Source organism: Phalacrocorax aristotelis, chromosome 2 (assembly GCF_949628215.1).
Source record: "Phalacrocorax aristotelis chromosome 2, bGulAri2.1, whole genome shotgun sequence".
Classification (NCBI taxonomy): domain Eukaryota; kingdom Metazoa; phylum Chordata; class Aves; order Suliformes; family Phalacrocoracidae; genus Phalacrocorax; species Phalacrocorax aristotelis.
The window spans coordinates 55,763,031-55,782,783 of record NC_134277.1 but is presented as its reverse complement, the minus strand read 5'-3'; the positions used below and the strand labels follow the sequence as shown (position 1 = coordinate 55,782,783).

Here is a 19,753-nt window from a genome sequence, read left to right as displayed (position 1 = left end):
ACCAGATTCTTTCATATGATAGACCAGAAAGGAGAAAAGGTGTATCAGTAAGCATCAGGAAGGGGGAATATTAAATATGTGGCAGTCTTAAAAACAGTGCTTTTTAAAACCACGATGGTTTGCCATGGTTTGCAAGGTGTGCAGAGCTACCAATGCAGTATTTTCATCCTGTGAATATTAATTAGCCTGTTAGGTGAAAAAAGTGTACCTACCCTTACTAATAGCAGGTTTACTATAGCAAAATGTGTAGACCAGAGGCACATTTTGCATAATTCACAGGACTGAGGACTTCTGACACAAATTTTTATTTATGGTATTTTATAGAAAGGTCTAATTCTGTTGCCATTGAAATGGAGATGTTTGCTCCCAAATTCAATAGGAGCTGGCCCTTGCCCATGGGTGCTTTAATGTCATGTGTCATACAACATTTGCTAATGAGGGAACATTCATATGGCTCTATGCTGCTTCGGTGTTTCAGTGGCTTGTGACCTGTTAATAACTTGAGGGAGATTTGTGCTAATATTAGTCTTATGAATGAATTGTCAGAATTCATAACAGCACATACAGCAAAATATTTGCATCATGATTTACTGCTTTGGCTTCTTCTATGATTTCCTAAGCAGTGGTTGCTGATGACTCACGACGCTAACCATCTACAGTAGATCTCATAGTGGTTTAGGGTACCGATCATAAAACTGCACAACAGTACAGTTATAAACATGGTGTTTGAGCAATGTCTGTCCCTGACATGCCATTCATGGTGTGCTAGTTAGTGACAAAATGGCACGAGTATGAGTAAATATATGCCATTTACTGGACATGAGGACAGCTAACAGGGTTCTGAGCCTTCCAGCTGCAGTTTGCTGCTTCTGAAACAGAAATTCTTCAATAACTAAAAATTGTTATTGCATGGGCAGCTGTTCAGCTGGACCACGATGAAGAATTGAGTTGCTGTGGGTATCTACTTCCCATTTTCACCACAAGCTAAGAGGCTATACTAGTGGTCAGGCCAGAGAAGATTATTTCTATACCTTCATGTGGCTTCTCAGAGTACAAGGCATCCTCCCAGGAGGAGACTGGTATGCATAAAAGGGGAACTTCCCTCCTCTTTCTGCTGCATGTTTACTGGTACTCCTTTTTAGATCTTAGAGCGAGAAATTCTGCCCCTGGGTTCAATCTCCTTTCCTCTGTGGCAGTGTTGTTCACTTAATGCCTTGCTCCATGGAAAGCTGTCAACTTCTGTCGTCTCTCTACCTCCCATTCCAGTACAGAAAGAAGTAGAAAAAAGTCAGCTTTTGAAGTGTGTTAGGATGCTACCATGTTGTGTAGGATGATAAAATGTGTTGTTATGATGCGTTAGGGTGTCACTTTTTACTAAGCAGTATGAAGATGTGCATATATATATTTTCTTAAGGGACACAACATCAAGCTACCACTACTTTCAGAACTTTCTATTGTGTTGTAAGTAATTAAGCCTGAGGTTTAATCCACCGATTACTCAACCCGTGCCTGTCTGGCTCCTGCTTTGATATGTAAATTTGATCCTGAACCAAGGGAAGGGTTTGCTTATCCTCAGAGCGTCAAATACAGTCCCAAACCAGAGACAGATTGGTGGTCTGAGTGCTGCTGTGCTCTTGCTGTTATTCAGCAGCTTCTCAGATATCACCCTGGTGGGTCTATTCCTGTGCTCAACATTTAGTTGATTAATGGATTTATGTTCAAAAAAGAGTTTTGTTTCAGAGCAAAATAGTGAAAAAGCAACCTTCTGTTTGTTGAATCCATAAAGTGCATTCAGTCTGCCCACTCGGGCATTTTTACCTTCTAAATACTTTAATATATCCAGGACCTTAAAACTGTTGTTCTCTTCTTATGGTGCATTGCAGTTTGGGGGCTTTTGATCCTGTTCTAAAAGCCTCTAGTTCCCTGCAGGGAGCTGGGAGAGGCAAGTGAATTTGGTGGATGTAATCTGCAGGTGTGTGTACTGGGGAGGCAAGTGAGTATTTTTTGAGAACCACTGTTTGGATTTAATGTGGCTCAGGTAGATGGATTCTAAGCTCCAGATGGTCCCTTTCAACCTGAATTTCTTATGATCCTCTGTGTCTGAACACTCTGAACATCACTGCTGCTGATGGCAAATCCTTTACTGACATCAGAAGTCGTTTGACTTAAGCAGAGTCACAACAGCTTATACCGGTTGAGACTCTGCCTTCTAAAGTATTCACACATGAAGCATTTTGGGGTCTAACTTTCACACAAAAAATAAGAGAAAAACTCCAAAGCAGTCAGTCATATTTTGCAGCTGATTTTTCCATATGGTGTAGCTGTATGTGAGAAAATGTGACTGCAAGCTGATATTCCTATAGTTTCCAACTGCTTAAATAAAAAAAAAATTGAAGGATATTGGGAACCAATTAATGTGGAGTGTATCAAAAATCTTCAGGCTATTGAAGGTGAGTTAGACAACAGCTTTTTAGCAATAAAGTATGTGCTATAGTGTAGCACAGATTTTATTGTAAATCCTTGGAGCTGCGAAGTCCAACTTGTGATACAGTCAGAGATAAAGCAACCTGTTTTGTTTTGTCTATTCTGAGATTTTCAAAGGCTGTTGTTATAAAATAAAGATCATCTTGATGTATTTGCCAAACAAACAGTTGAGATTTCACAGCAGACTGCAAGATGCGCTAGCCAGGCTAAGCAGAATAACTAATGCTATTGGATTTTAGTAGTTATTTGGTAGCAAAATATTAAAATGTTAAAATACTTGTCAAAATGTTTGCAAAAGAAGTAAGCCATTTATGTAAGGGCATGGATTTTCTGCAAATGTAGACTATCCTCATTTGAGTGGTTTCAAGTGGATGTGATTATACTTCTTTGTGTTTCAGGTTAGGACATTGGCCAGGCTGACTTGAATGGGACCTTGGCTGTAAAATAAACCAGTCTTTCTTTGGCTGGAATTCTTCCCTGTGCAGATGACTGATAAAATAAAACCAGAAATTTTAGCCTAGAGAGTACACTATGCATAACATCTCAGCCAGGTCACCTTTTCTGTATGAACCTATGGGTGTTTGCAATATGTGACACTATTCATCAGATACCTACTGAAATTCCTTTTTATTGTTTGACATACTGCATGCATGTTTCAAGGTATAACATGTAACTGAAGTGTGTTTTCAATACCATAACTTAAATGTGTTTTAACTTCCTTGCCTTTTGGTTTTTTTTTTTTTCCCTTTTCTAGGCAGAGGGTTCCAGGCTCCAGAGAGAACTGAGGGGATATTTAGCAGCCATCAAAGGTGATTTTTAAGTTTTACATCATGTTTTCATAAAGCAAGCTTTTTTAAAAAAATTGAGACACGTAGGCTTGTTTAATGTATACAGAGACAAATACAAGTAATATTGCTTCTGTCATTACTAGTCCACATTTCTGCTTTGGATCTGGCGTAGGCTTTTTAGCCTGTTGCTGGGGATTCTGCACCTTCGATACCAACCCATGTGTGTACAGTCTTGCATTCACAGCTCATCCTTGGCTGTCCTTTGTGTGCAGGACTGCTGCCCAGATTCTCACATTGCATGTGTTTTGAGCACCCAAAAAATCTATGCATCTTGTTACTTGTCTTTGCCAATGCTAGAATATGAAATACCCCATGCAAGGCAAGGGGTTTCTTGACCTCCACAACAGTAACATTTCCAGGTATTACTAGTTGGATGATGATCTCCTCCCTCCAAAACCACGCTCCCTGTGATGACGTGATTTCTCATGTATTTTTGCCTGCTTAATCCTTTTTTTTACATTTAAAAATCAAATGTGATCTCTTTCAATACTACATTGAAAATCCAAGTAGCAGAAGCTCACCGGTTAGTGCTTAAATATCACAGATCAAGTAAGCAGCCATTTAAATCCTACTGGAAATTCATAAATCCAGCACACTCAACTTAGCACCATACAGTATTCTCTTTCTTGTACCGCCTCTCTCTGGAGGAGTTTAAGGCCAGGTGCTAAAGGGAAGGCAGTAAGAGTTGGTGACTGACAGAGAAACAGTAATGGCTTCTTGACATAAATATGTGTGTGTATATATATATGTGATAAATATATATGTCTGTATATATATGTGCATATATTTTCAACTTGGCACGAGTCCAGTAGGGAAAATGTTACAAGCCAGTATTAACATCCCTGGAAATCACTGTTCCATAATAAAGCTTCAGCAGCCGTTGGCAGGCAGGGAAGAAACCTCTTATTTGGTTGGAATTATAAAATGGGGGGAAAAGCAGTAGCTTAATGTCTTTGACCATCTATTTTCTGGGTGGGCTGGGCAAGGAAAATCCTATACCAGACGAGGTATTTTGCCTTGTAGGGATTTGAACAAAGTCTTTTGTTCTTAGAGGAAATTTCAGCATCGGTCATTTGTTTGGAACCCATTGGATGCTGGTTTTACATTCTTATTTTTCAGTCATCCCTTCCCCACTCCCATTATCAGATGGAAACTAAGAAGCAGCGTGATGAGGTGGTTTGTTGGCCAGATGGCTTTTCTGTCATGTAGGCTGACTGTTTAAATGCTGCTTTGATTTCCATGTTGGTGACAACAATCCTCCTGTCTGTTTCATTTTCTTTCTTTCTCTCTCTTCTTTTCCTAGTACTTTGTGCATTCGTGGTCCTTTTGCTGGTTTACTGTCTAGTGGGCTACTCTTTGCACTGAGTTTTGTTTTTAACTTGCTTTTCTGTTCATCATCTTTTTCTTGTTGCAGCCTGTAAGTCCATATTTGAAAATAATTTGGACTGGCTTTCTTACTGAGAATGAAGAGTGTTTGCTAACACCTCAGTATCTTCATGTCTTAAAAAAGACCCAGTCATAAGCAGCTTGCAAACACCTTTAAAATGTTATTCTCCAAAGCCAACAAGCCACCAGTGGGCATCCTTGGCACACATGTTGGCACACCTTCATGCTGTGGAGTGGGAGGACAGCCCAAGACCGTAGTCCACAAAGACAGCTCTGGCTGGGGCTTCCCCAAAGCTGACTAGCTCAGCAGTGGCAAAGGCTCTTCCAGATTTTGAATCGCAGAAGCAAAGCCAGTAACTGCTACGGCCTCTTTGCTGCTATTCTTCCAAGGACTGCCATCATTAAAACATTTTGGGGTGGCTCTGCACAAAAGCATGGGAACCCCTGAATTTAGCCACTGGAGTGGGATTTCTGCAGCTAGGACATCTGAGCCTTGGAGGCATGCTGTCATCAGGGGCTCGTTTTGCAGGGAACAAGTTCAGCGTATCATTGGAAAATAATGCACTTGACATCCTTGCACCCTTACAGATGTGAGAAAAGCATTTCATTTGAAAGGGTTTCAGGAATTGGCAAGATAGCTGACTTTAAAAGCATTTTATGAAGTGGTTATGTTGTGAACTCTAATAATAAGTTTCATTTTGCTGTGTGGCTTTTGACTGATTGGATATTGGAAGTTGGAAGTATGAGATCTAGGCACAATTTAAGCAAGGAATGGTCAACTGAGCCTTCTTATAACCCTCTATCCCTTCATTTTAATATACTTAACAGTTTGAGGTTTAGTATCATACATTCTTAAAAGAAAAGAATTTTTGCTGTATTCAGACTCCTCTCTCAGGAAGGCTTCCTAGTCTTAGCTGGATCTTGATCTTTACTGCTGGTTACTCAAGGACTCAGAGGAACCATGTCATAAAGCTGTTGAACTTGTGAATGGCTTTTATGTGCTGCTTTATTTCACATATAGTTTCATATCATTAAACATGATAGTTTAATGTCTGCTATGTATCAGTGGTGTTTATACTGACGAGACTGTGTACTATTCCCCATCTCATGCCTCAGTCTTCTGTCTCTTCCAGTCTCCTTGGCAACGTGTATCTGGGTTGTCTACTTCACGATTTATTTTTTTAAGCTTTTGAGAGCTGTTGGTGACTTGAACAGTTCTGTGGGCCAAGTGCTAAAGAAACCCTAAATCAGCCTCCTGTTCTCTACCCTGAGCTCTTTACAAGTACCAGTAGAGATGGGGAGATACAGACCTGGATCTGTATAGAGGCAGCAAGGTGGCAGAGGTGAAAAGGAATCCTTCACCATGAAAAAGAACAACCATACTTTTCAAGTGGCTTAACATAGTGAGAAATAATAACTGGTCTAGAGGAAGGGAAGGAGAGGTTTTGGAGGTCTGTAAGCAGTTCTGCTGCCTAGTTGTCAGTCTGTGACTGACAGAACTGCACATATCCTCCAGACACACGAATCTTAAAATAATGTAATTTCTTAGAAGCAATAAAACTATTCAACATCTTTCTGTAAAATTTAGTAATGACTTATGAAAGGGTTGAATTCTTCCAGTGGAAACTCTAATGGATAACTCGCAATATCAGATACAACCCTTATGGCAGGATAGGTTATTTCCCTGGAGAACCGCACATGAAGCTCTCTTCCCCACTCAAATAATTAAATATCAAGAGCCAGACCAATGTACTTTGCTCCGTCAGGAAAATGGAATTTTCTCCATGATTCAGTCTAGATTTCCCTGCCGGGGAGTGAAGAAACCCCATAGTATATGGGTCCTATGGTCAACATGGAGTCCCAGGCCAGTCTGAATCTCCATGGGAGCTTGAATACACTGGAATTGTGATGCCAAAGTCACCTACACTCTGCTGTCTCTAGGGCACTGGAATTGGAACGTATCTGCACTGCCACCCCTAGGATGCCTACCACCTGGGCACCTCCAGGAGTCCTTCAGGGTTCCAGGGACAGGGGTTCTTTCCCATAGAAAGAGGGTTGATTTAATGAAAGAGCCTCAGACTTCAGTAACTGGATTATTTAGCATCATTTTTGCTCAGCAATTCAATTATTTTGGCATTTGTAGTTATGAAATAAGTGACCCAATTATTAAGAAGGAGCAGTACTAAATGAAACAATAGATATTAAATATAAATTTCTAGCTGTTCATTGGCAGTAAGAATTCTTTTCACATTTCTTAGTACTTTAATGACGTGCTTTAAATAAGTCATCTTTCTCAGTGACAGCAGTTAAAAACAGCAGAGATAGACAGCTTGCAGTCTATGGCTGACACTAATCCTCTTTAGTGCTGAATAATGCATAAAAGGTATCAGTGCTTAACCAATAATTCTGTGTGAAAACCAGCCAAATAAAAAAATCATTGGACATCATAGGTTTGTGCCTACAGGCGTGAAAAAAGAATGGGAAGCCACCAGACTGGTATTTACCTGTGCACTTACATGGGGTATTGCAGTAAAGCTAGTATAAATGCAGTATTTGGGGAGAAGGACGGATGATTTTGGTCTGTGGAAATTTCAGACTGAAGCCCCTGATGGAGGAAGCCAAGTACTGTAATGCTCACTTGCCTCGCGCTGCAGCTGGATTTGATTGATGTTTTTACAGGAATCTGGTAGAACGAAGGAATACCAGATTCTCAGAACTGAAACAAGAGTAAAAGTCGGTGCGACTTTGATATGACTCAAGTGTGGGATATTGTGGCTTTTACTTATTCTCTTAAGCAGATATATGCCTGAGTCCTGTAGTACTTAAAAAAAAAAGAAAGTTTGCATAAGAAAATGTGCTTTACCCAAGCCTGGTCTGTGACTGAGCTGAATGCAAGCTGCAGGAGGGATTAGCGAGCAGCTGTGCTAGCATGCCTGCTACAGGAACCTATGTGGGAGGCTTAGCACGCAGCGTGCTTCAGGGCAGAAGTTCAGGTATCAGAAAGGATCAAGTGTGAGCAGGGCAAACCTTCCTGGTCTGTGCGTTCACCCTGAGTAGACAGAAGCAACCTTCTTAAGTACAGCAGTACTGTGCTGGTTTTGCTGTACCTCCTGAGCTGATTAATTTGCAGAGGTATTAAAGATTTTAAATGAGTCTTGCCTAGGAAAATATGTGAAGATCATATGTGTTTTGCTTTAATCTGGCATATTCTAGGCAAAAAAGCCCCTTCATTCAGGAACCCTTTCTTAGCTAATGATGCATCATCCTAAGCATTAACCACAAAGGAGAAATGAAAGAAGTGTGTCTTCAGTTCATGTGCTATACCAATCCTCTAAGCTGAGCTTTGTCATTAAAAAGCATCCCAAGACAATCCCTGAAGAGATAAATTATTCTGTTTTGGCACAGCACCTTTGGATTTAAGGGTGGAAGCTGTTACTCTCTGAATACCAGGATTTCCTTTGTACTTGTTCTCCCCCTTTCCCATGCCATTCTCTCCCTTGAACCCAAGGTCTGAGAACAGCCATCTACTTTCAGCTTTTTCAGTATCTGTTGTCATGTCCTACCCATTCCATAGACCACCATTTTTGTATTAGGAATCATGCATTATTACATTTATTTTCCTGTCATATCTCCAGTCTGTGTTTTGGAGTGCATGGTGGAATAGCTACTGACTAGGTCAAGTCTGCTCTTTGAGACATTCAAGTTTCAAATGAATTCTCCTCTTCCACTCCTAAATGCTTCTTTGTTCAGAAAACAGAAATATCAAAGTTATTCCTAAATTCAGCCACTGAGCAGTTAAATCTGAAGATCACACTAGAGACATTTTCAAGACAGCACAGATTTGCTGCAGCAAACAGACTTTGGCTGGAGAAAAAATGTGGTTTTTTAAAGAAAAATTAATGCTAGGTAAAAAAATCAGCAGTATTGTTTAGATTTTGCAAAGCAGTTGAAATAAAGTAATTTTAAAATTACTGATTCTGAACTGACGCTTAACATGTTAGGTGAGATGAGTTTTGTTTCACCGGATTCGGAATAATTTTCAACATCTATTGTTTTGTGGTCCATCAAAACGGAAAGGCAAACTCAAATGCCTTCACTGAGGGCAGTAATTTATTCACTGGGTCAAACTGACCTCACTGAAGATAGATTTAGGCTTTCTTGTGATTTCATTGAAGCTACTTTACATTTAAGCCAGCTCCTTTGTGTCTTACAGAGCAATAACCATCAATAGTCCTTGTTCTTGTTTCACCTGTGGTAGCAAGAGCTCCAAAGGTGACTGATGCAGTTTGGCTCAGTGCACTTCTCTGTGCTGCAAGTGTAAATCAGTGCTGGGCTCCGCATATTTTAAACCTAGTGGGTGCGCATGCAAGATAATTCTTCATAAAACCAGGTCCGTTACGTCACTCTCCCCAGGTTCAGGCATCTCTTTTCCCTAGACTTGTGGACACTGCCTCAGCTCTTGCCAGTCCTTTGCTTTGTTATTTGCATACTTTTAGGCCACCATCATTATTGTGGGCACAAGAATAACAAGCTGCTTTTTCCTAACCACTCACTTTACATGTGAAAGCTCCTGAGACTTAAATGTCTTTGAAAAGAAGGAAAAACAGAAATCCTGAGATATATTCTGCCTATGTGCGACCTCTCCATTCTGGGGAGCACTTTTGGTTAGCCCAAACCCCTTCTAGCTTTTCTCCTAAGTCTGTTTTTATAGCCAGCAATTCCCATAAATCTCTGCCATTTTAACTGTACCACCCTGGAGATGCCTCCTTTTCCACACAGAGGAATATGGCACTTATTGTGAGCAAGGTAGGAAACTGTTCTGTATGTTGGAAGAGCTGTGAATAACCAAAGGCAGGTTTCCATTTGATTGCCTTCTCAGTGCTAGTCTTTCAGGCAGGTATTAAATGTCTTTATTGGGCAGGACCTCCCTCTGAGTTGTTATTCATGTTCAGAATAGAGAATGGAATCCCTAATCTGACAGAAACTTTTTTCCTGCATATAAATGGGGGTTAATCCTTCTGTGAGGGACATTTCTTGTTAACCTTGGGGAGCTGGGTAAAAATAAAGGTTTTGTTTCAACTCTTGAATTTGATGCTCTAAACGTGCCAGTGGGAACAGTATAGTAGGTACATGTGGATCAAAATAAAGATATTTAGCAACTGTTTCTTGTAGTTTTCAGTTATATGTTCCTCCTGTCTAATTACAGGCATGCAAGATGCCTCAAAGAAGCTTACAGAGTCTCTTCACGAAGTGTACGAGCCAGATTGGTACGGACGAGAAGACGTGAAAATGATCGGAGAGGTAGGATGTGTGGAAAGAGGAAAAAAGTATTTTGGCTGCAAAAGGATTAATCTGAGCTGTTGAGGAGAAGTGTATATCCCAAATTTTTCTTAATTTTTCATTGCACATTAAATCCTGTTTTCTGAGCATATAAATTATTAGTCTTGTGAAATGCACCTCCTGCTGACCAGATGCCTCATTTGCAATGCCTGTTTTATGACTAGCTGGTGCAAGCACCCACTGAGATCAGCATCAGTGTGAGCAGAATTGGTCCTGATAGCAACTGATTGACAGTTTATACAAGGTATCTTACATGCAGTTTTACAGTTGGGATTCTCTATTCAATTGAATGTCAAAAATTATCAAATCTGCTTATCCTTGTGTACTATGTAACAACTGTTGAGCCAGTCGCACTAAACAGGATATCTGATGGGACATTCACAGAATCACAGAATGGTAGGGGTTGGAGGGGACCTCTGGAGATCATCTTGTCCAACCCCCCTGCTTGAGCAGGGACACCTAGAGCAGGGGGCACAAGAACATGTCCAGGCGGGTTTTGAATGTCTTCAGGGAAGAACTGGGCAGCCTGTTCTGGTGCTCTGTCACCCTCACAGGAAAGAAGTTTTTCCTCATATTCAGGTGGAACTTCCTGTGTTCCAGTTTGTGCCCATTGACCCTTGTCCTGTTGCTGGGCACCACTGAAAAGAGTCCGGCCCCATCCTCTTGACGCCCACCCTTCGGATATTTATAAGTATTGACAAGATCCCCCCTCAGTCTTCTCTTCTCCAGGCTTAACGGACCGAGGTCTCTCAGCCTTTCCTCATAAGAGAGGAAAATTCACCTCTCTCCGACAAGAATCTGGAATTTAGGGGCAAATTAGGCTGCAGGGCACTATTCATTTTAGGTTTTTTAGCTTCCTCCAGTGATTAGAGAAGAATAGGCTTTTCTAGAGGACGCTGCAGGAATTTGACTTGAGGTGCTCTGAATTGCGTGCTTAAACAGCCTTAATTCTGGGGGAGGTCTGTCAGCAAATGTGCTGGTGGCAACAAGAAAGTGCAAACTGTTATCAGTGCAGCTTTTACCTGTATTCAGTTTGCAAGGCCTCCTGGTAAATACGATTAACAAGAAACTGGAATACTGCATGATGATTGTTTTTCTTCTCTATGGCTGCCTTCCTCTACACTTCCCTGCTGCTGAAGGCATGACGTGTTTTTGATTTCAAAAGCACCCAGCTTCCAAATTGTATTAGTTTAGATACCATACCATATATATTATTTTAGCCTAAACAGCTGGAAGATCTCCTGCTGCATCTTGCTGTAGCACCTCATCTTGTATCTGTAGACTATTAGATTTTACACTTGGAAATTCGAAATTGTGTGTGAAAGGACCAAAATTTGGCTCTTAATCTCTATTAGACATAGGGATAAATGTTAGATGTTTCTTCTTAAGGGACTCATGGGCAATGTTACAAAATCTCTGTTCCTGATTTTTGTCCCTTTATAATCACAAATGTAGATTTATGCATCCCTCAACATAGAGTAAGAAAGAATGATATATTTGTGAAGTCCAGGGTATAAATGATCGTTCCAAAAGAGATTCACCTAAATGACCTTATTCTGTAGAGTAAGAAAGATGAGGGCTCAAAGGACTCTTCAGCAATGTTTCTTGAAACCAGTATCTTTCAGAAAACCTTCATGATTTTAATTTGTCCAAAATATGTATCGCCAAGATACAAAGGCAAATGCGCAAGTCTGTCAGTTGCTTCCTATGATCTAATGCTGTGCTGCTCCGTAGACCTCTGTGATTAAGTATTGCGTTAATAAATGAGGTATTTCTTTTAAGCAGGATTAATAGGTTGTAATATTTCATTAGGGACTCTGTTAGGGTAGGAAATGAATGAACTGAATGCTGGCATTTATAATATGCCCTATAGTAGCTTATGATAAAACAAATGCTAGGGAATAGCTTTCTGGACTTGCCGGTGAGGACAACAGCCCTGTAAAGCAGCACTTGCCCCCTTTAGCCTCCCTCCTATCAAAGCAGGGAGTTCAGAGATTTTTGAAATATGTAAAGAAAAGGGGCATCAGGATGTTTAACTCATGCTAATGACTTGTTCAACTGAGAACCCCAGGACCTCGAGCACTATGTCTTTATGTAACAGGATTTGCTCCTGGCAAGGAGTCTCATCCTGCTTCCCACAGGATCCTCGTTACTTCTGCTGTATTAACATGTTCTTAAAAACCAGAAAACTACAAGGAGTGTCTCTTGGTGACTACCCCAGAGCTGCAAAGGAGGCTGGAGAAAAGCATTTTAGCTTCTGGGGGGGGATTTTGTTTATTTTGCTTACTGATGTTGGCATGTTTCAGATCTGGCATCCCAGTTCTCTAGCAGTGCGAGGTAGAGTTCTTTGTGCATCAGCCATTTTATCAAATGTACCGTAATGGCAAAAAAAGTATGGGATGGAAAGACATTTCTTAGGGTGGGTCTCTACAGCTTTAATTTTAAGAATGACCAAGCAAAGCTAAGCTTACAAATCCTTGTAATTGATATGAAACCATTTTATTTTTTTCCCTTTACTCTTCTAGTTTTAGTTGTACTTCTTTTCTCTGTAAGGAAGGTTCATCATCAGCATAAGAACTAGGGCAGCTTCTGATTCTGTGTTGTTGTCCCTCAGGGACCTGAAACCCTGAGGAAGACCTTGAATCCATGGTATCCTTATTTTCACATAGCAGTTACTATTTGAAAGAATGAAAATACAAACTAGTTATTAAGCTAAATCTTCTTTAGTTGTGAATTAAAACTTGCAACATCAAGGTATTCCTTTTCATTTGCCTTTTAAGTACATTCTGATTTATTGCCATAAAGAATATTTTTAAACTTCAGAAAGATTAATCTTTGCCAATTACATTTCTATTTCTCCTAGGTTTGGAGTGGAATTAAATTACTAAACGTGTTTTTCTCTTTTCTACCTTTACAGAAATGTGATGAACTTTGGGAAGACTTCCATCAAAAACTGGTGGATGGGTCATTGTTGACCTTGGATACATATCTAGGACAATTTCCTGATATCAAAGTACAGTAATAATTTCCTGTGAAGAACAATTTGTAAAAATTATTGCTGAGTCATAAAATAAATAGAAAATGAGATTACAAGCAAAGAAAAATAAAAAAAAGGGGGGGAGGTGGAAGTCGTTCTCTTCTGCAATGTAGAAGATGATGTTCTGTAAGCAAATCCCTGACATCAGGCTGCACTGTTTCTCCAAGTGAACAAAATTATTTTTCATGCAGTAGTCCTTGGAAGTAAATTAGCCTTTGTAGGTAAAACTTTGATGTGTTTTCCTGATCCTGTTTGTTTGGTATGAGATAATTCTCACTAAATTCAACAGGGACACATTAAGCTCTTCAACTGTTAAAATGCGAGACAAATTACAACATGAAAAGCAGGCCTGTTGTTATTGGCTAGATGCACCTGTGGGTATCTAAATATCTTTCTAAGCCATGATTCCTGACTTTTAATTAGTTATAAAAAGATTTTGTAATACACATCAGGAGAGACTGTTATGCAGATTCTAGCCTCTCCCAGATGCCTGTCTAGCGTACAGTCCAGGGAGATGTTTGCTAAATGAAATGTGTGGGGATAAAGAATCATTACAGGCGGGAAGTAAATACTTTTATATTTGAATGTGACCATATGGACATAGCTGGCAATTCTTTGTGATGGTTTATAATTGAGCAGGTATCATGCAGTTATCCCCTTAGTCATTTATATCAGGGACTAAAGAAAAAATAATTTTAAAAATCCCAACAATACTGACATTCAGTCTCAAACTTGCTTCTAAATCAAACTGTGCTTATGCCCTCTCAGCATGTGGACTTTCCATATAATAGATAGCTTTGTAAAGTCAGTATATATCAAAGGACTTTTGTTTAGCTTTAAAAGAATCATAGCAGGTAAGTTAGAATTCCTGTTGTATGTTGAACTCCAGTTATCTTAGTTATGTGTCAGAGCAACTATACTGAGAAGTATATTTTAAGCATTTTTCCAACTCTAGAAAAAAAATGTTAATTTTTAATTAAATTTGCACACTACATGTAAGGGAAAAAAGTGGTGTTACCATGAGTTTAACAGATCCACTTATTCTGGAGAATGAGACAAGACCTGCATAAAACTGGTATCTTGCTTTTAAGGCCTGTAAGCCCTACACCCACAAAAAACCTTTCCAAACCATCTGTAAATTAATTCCTTATTTAAAATAAGGTGATTAGTTTGTCTCTTTTACCATTCCCATGTTCCTGCATGATATAGTAATTCAGATATGAACAGCAGATAAGGAAGAATAAAAATATGTCAAAAACATTAATGACAACGCAGGTAAAATAGCTTTTAAAAAAGTGCTTTTTGTGCTGACTTTCAGTTCTTCCCCTGTACAGACTCGCATTGCAAAACGAAGCAGAAAGCTGGTGGACTATGACAGTGCAAGGCATCATCTAGAAGCCCTGCAGAGCTCAAAAAGAAAAGATGAAGGCAGAATTACCAAGGTAGCACAATCAGGAGGATGCTGGCAGAAGACTTAGGCAGCACGGGTGGCAATTGTTTCTGTGCAGAGACAGAGCACAGTTTCTTTTCTTTTTCCTCTCAGAAATTGAAATAAGGGTATCCTTAAGCATAAACGTGTATTAAGTATTCTAGTGCATGTGGAGGGAACACCTAGCCTCTTTCAGGAGTGAGTCCCATTTGAGCCCTAACTTTCTGTCTTGATGAGACTGGGGACAGCAAGTCCCGTCTTCGCCTGCATAGTGTGGGACTGAGTCACATCCTTTGTTAATAAAAATTGTAAAGAGACACAAAAAAATACACAAAACCAATTTTGGCAGGTTTTGCTACGTCATAGAGATTGCAGAAGTTACCCTGTTTCATTTTGTTTTAGGCAGAAGAAGAATTCCAAAAAGCACAGAAAGTGTTTGAGGAGTTTAACACTGATTTACAGGAAGAGTTGCCAACTCTGTGGTCACGGTAAGCCTAGGCAGATATTGTCTGGAAGGCCTAAAGGGGGAGTAAGGAAAGGGAACCAGGGGATTTTAATGAACTGATAGAAAATGGTTTGATGGCTCCTTGAAGATCCAATCCATTATGTTTTTGAAATAATAAAAGGGAAAATGCCTGCTAAGGATCTAAAATTATACTTAATGTAAGTGTATTTATGCTTATTTCTTTCAGTGTACCTTGGCAGTTAAGATTTCTTATCATATCTTCATTCCGAGGTACAAAAAGGTCTCCATTTTGCGGGTAAAGAACTGTGTCAGAGCACAGAATGGCAGATCATGACTACAACCAACTGCTTCCATAACCTTTCCCAGACACCTTAGTGGTGGATACATGATCCTTACAAGAAAAACACCCAGACACTTGTTAATAAGAAGGATCAAATATTTCCACTGTCAAAAGTAACTGTACAGAGCAGCCAAATGCTTTTCTAGATTTGCAGTGGGTCTACTTATAGGTCATTTTTCTGTAAAAGGTACCGAAACAAAGAATCTTACAAAGGTATAAAGATTTTTATGGTAATTATTGTTTCCAAGTTCCTATAAGGTACTACCAAAATGGTAGAAGACGGGAAAAACAACATTGTAACTACATCAGAATACACATTTTATATTTTTGCTCTGCTATGTCTGTGATGTACAAACAATTCATGGCATCGATCATTCATTTAAGGTATTTAATCATTAATTGTGTTTATACAGAAAATGCAGACAAAATGAACAGGAGAACAAAAGCAGTAGAAAAATAAGCATCTTGTTAGCATGCTGTGTTCTTTAACAAATGACAGTCTGGAGTGGAAATGTGTTGTGAGTCACTGAACTATCCTGTCTTCTCTGCCTTCTAAATTAATTCCTATTACATTTCAGATCCTTAGAGGGTTTTCTTGGTGTGTTTCTGCCTATTTCTGTTGAAAAGCTTCTTAGCACTTCAAGATATTTATTTATGGGCTTACTGAAAGTAAAACTGTATATGAATGATTTAGAGTAAGGGCCCTTTTATTTTAATATGTGTGTTGCCCACTAACTAGTCACAGGAAAAGGTAGAACTTAATTTGACCAATAGCCATAATTTAGAAAGCAATTGCTTTCAGAGTCCTTTTTTTCCGGTTATTATAATTCTTCAGGAAGAAAATAACACATTGAGTTGACATTTTGCAGGCTTATTCTTATGCCAAAGATTATTTTTGTCAATAAAAGTCTGGAGCAATTACACATGAAAGTTTTAAATAGGAAAAAGGATAATTCAAAACCTAAGAAAACACCTTCCACTTTCAAAGTGCACAAGAGGTATGTAATCACTCACCCCAAGCAAGCAGGTTTTTGACTGCATGTGCAAAAATGTCTAGTCTATATTATAAATTATTTTCTCTTACATACATATTCATGTATTTCAGGGCTGATTTCTTTAAGGAGGGCTGAGCATGGGACACCCACCCCCAGGCTGTATGGAGCTGTATACCTTAAAGCTGCCTCCAGACACACCCGCATCACCTAGGTGCTGCGATAGCATCTAGGGCGCAGGCACTCACAGTGCCAGAGTGGTACCTCTCTCCTTTTAGTCAATGGTTGCCTGCTGTCCAGTGGGAGATGGTGTGCCCAGAGCACCTTGCCTTCCGTGTGCTTGTGTCCCACTTGTGCCAATCCTTTTCCAGTCTTCCCCTCTCTAAAACAAGCTGTAGTCCCCTACTGTGGAGCAGTCTCAACTTGGTTTACTCTGTGCGGTGTGAAATATGATGATTTTTAACACAAACAGAAATAGCCATGAATGAACTAGTCTGAAATTTTGACATTTGATCTAATTATTTGCTTTGCTGACAATAATAGTCAAGAATATCACTTGTAGTCTGGAAAGAAATTAATTTGCCTTTGCGGCCCTCCGACCCCTACCTTTTATTCTCTTTTTCCTTTCTTTGTGCCATCCTCCATAGACGAGTTGGCTTCTATGTGAACACCTTCAAAAATGTATCCAGCCTTGAAGCCAAGTTTCACAAGGAAATAGCTTTAGTGAGTAAAAATTAATATCTCATGTATAATGGACTATGTGATATGCATAACAGCAAGCAAATGTCTAGTAACGCAGCACTAAAAAATTTAGCAGAGGCACATGTGAGAATTTGCCCTAGATCCAGATTTGTAGTATAACCTGTGTGTTGATTTCTACCTGCCATTTTTGTACTCTCCTTGAGGAAAGGGTAGCCTGTACAATTTTGGATTACAGTGCCTTATCAGTTGCAGTGCTAAATTCACTTTATGTTTTGACGGCTTCTCCATTCTTTTTAGCATACTGTTGCCTTCAGTATTTTTTCCGTGCCCAATTGCTGACTGTCTCATTGCTTTAATCAGTACAAGAAAAACATGTCAAGCATTCCTTTCAAGACTGCTATATATCTTGTCAGCAATGTAACATTGTATCTGTGACTGTTAGGCTAATCAAGCAGTTTCAGTGAGGATCTTCTGAATGTACCTTGCTAAGTACTAAGGTGCTGAGTAACCTACCAAGAGGAATCAAAATTGTTTGGGAAACTCTCTTGACTGAAGCTCCACATAAATTTGGATTAGGTTTTTGAGGGGAAAACATGAATCTTCTTGGCTCCCCATGTTGCTTTAAGTTTTAGGTGACCCCCTTCTTCAGAAATCAGGCAGCAGTCAGTCACACGTATAAACTTCTCTGAAAACCAGCTTATGTTTTTGAAGAACTGCTGATGTCATTGATTCTGTGGATTTTGATAAGTTTCAACTTTGGCTTTTGATATATGTGGCACTGAGTATTCTTGGAAGGATCTATATGCCATTTTAAAGTGATCAGATTATATATTATCAGGATATCAGCTATCAGACCAGATTTATCACCTGTGTTTTTAATCATTACTTTAGTGCTTCATACACACTCAAGCAAATGTTTTGTTTTTACAGCTATGTCACAAACTATATGAAGTGATGACAAAGCTGGGAGATCAGCATGCAGACAAGGCCTTCACCATTCAAGGGGCACCAAGGTGAATTTGCTGCATTTTTTAATGAATTACGTTGCAGTAGGCTTTTTGGGTTTCAGCACATGTAGCAATCACCTACACCATGTGTAGCGATTGCTGCTCAGAGCACGGTCACTGGGTCTGTTTGTTCAGGATAGTAAAGGTACCTTGGATCAAGTTCTTCTCAACGTGAATAAAGGTGCAAAACCTCCTTCATCACCCACTTATTTGTCCTTTCAAAAAAAGAAAGGCCGGATGCTCAGCTGGCCTAGTTCGTTATAGACTGTTACACCAATTTACACCAGCTAACTATATAGCTCATTTATTCTTAGATGTTTAGTTTACAGCATTCTTGCTAACTCTCATAATCTTTTTTTAAAGCCTTGAAATATTTAGGTGTGTTTTTAGCTCCTAAAGGCATATGATTAGGTCGGAATCCCAACCTTTGTAAGTCAGCTTTTCCCTCTTCTGCTCATGGGGAAAAGTTAAAAATCTGACCTGAGGGTGCATGATAAAAGCTGAAAAGCTAAAGCAAAAAGAATGTCAAAAAATACCATATTTTAATGACTTTCAAGAGAAAACTTGTCTTAAAGTAAAAACAAAAGCAAAAAAAAGTTTAAAATCAGAGGATGCTTTCTTAAGGTCAGTGAATGCCGGTGCAGCATTTTTGGTTTTTTGCTTGCAACAAATGGAGCCTTTCTGCCATAATTTGATCTCTTGGTACTGTAATAGCGATAGACAGAAGAGGTTGAAATTAAGTGAAACTTACCAAACACGATGATATTTAGAGTGAATACATAAATGCTGAATTTCCAGCTGATCCCAGTTCATCAGAAGCAATCAGAACAATGTTATAGCTACTGCTAATTTGCTCTCAAAATGGACTCAGTTTATCAACAATTAAAACTGACCAAACAACATAACATCCGCCTCAGACATAGGGCTGATATTTCTGTTTGTTTTGACCTCACTTTGGAAGAACAAAGAATGAAATATTGAATTTTTTTACCTAATGCAAAATTCAGAACTACTTTATTAAGAACATGTCCAACACTGTTTTGGATTAGTTCACTGTTAGTCCATGCTCATATATACTTAGACAGTGCCTCTGGAGTTGTTAGCTCGTGCATCACCACTTCTAGCCCCTTTAGGATGGACTCACGAGCTGGACTATGTTTCCATAAAGGATTTATAAAACACTTTTATGGGATTAAAAATAGTGCAGTGTTGGAAAACTTAAAGCAGTTTTTGTAACAAACAGATATTTTGTCGACCTGTGTCTCCTAGACCATGTCTAGCTTGTTCCCACTGAATTACTCGTTCTATCAATGAGAGAAAAAAAAAATTATTACTGCAAATGAGTAGACATAGGTTAATGCAGTGTGATCTTCTTAATTTATTTTGAAAATGCTTTTTAAAAATACATTTTTTTAGTTAGAATGTTACTGTCTCTTGCTGTACTGTTCACAGAGCACTGTGTGAAAATCTGGATAGATTTTGACTTCCATTATTAGTTACGATGCTCTAAAAGACTACTTAGGAATGGGTCTTTGCAAGATAAAAGAGCTTTCAATTTATATGCATGAGGAGTGGATACTAGACAAGTACAGTACCTAACCTTTTGTTTAAAGAACTAGATAAAAAGAAACATCTTAAAAACTTGTACACTACCGAATACTTTATCCTGAAGGCAAATATTGTACCTGGGAAAGAAATTTCTTAATAACTGCTTATTTTTTC

At 39.1% G+C, this 19,753-nt stretch overlaps 1 protein-coding gene across 5 annotated transcripts in view; it reads left to right on the top strand.

Annotated features, from left to right (window-relative positions):
- Nucleotides 1-19,753, top strand: part of AMPH (amphiphysin) — a 126,722-nt gene that overhangs the window by 69,863 nt on the left and 37,106 nt on the right. For 4 of the 5 annotated variants that reach the window (XM_075083676.1, XM_075083672.1, XM_075083674.1 and 1 more), the window contains exons 3-9: nt 3,239-3,293; nt 9,925-10,019; nt 12,976-13,071; nt 14,430-14,537; nt 14,927-15,012; nt 16,970-17,045; nt 17,955-18,037. In XM_075083676.1, coding sequence (XP_074939777.1) covers nt 3,239-3,293; nt 9,925-10,019; nt 12,976-13,071; nt 14,430-14,537; nt 14,927-15,012; nt 16,970-17,045; nt 17,955-18,037 — 599 coding nt within the window. The remainder of the gene's footprint in view (nt 1-3,238; nt 3,294-9,924; nt 10,020-12,975; nt 13,072-14,429; nt 14,538-14,926; nt 15,013-16,969; nt 17,046-17,954; nt 18,038-19,753) is intronic. The other variant, XM_075083673.1, reaches the window with a different exon arrangement.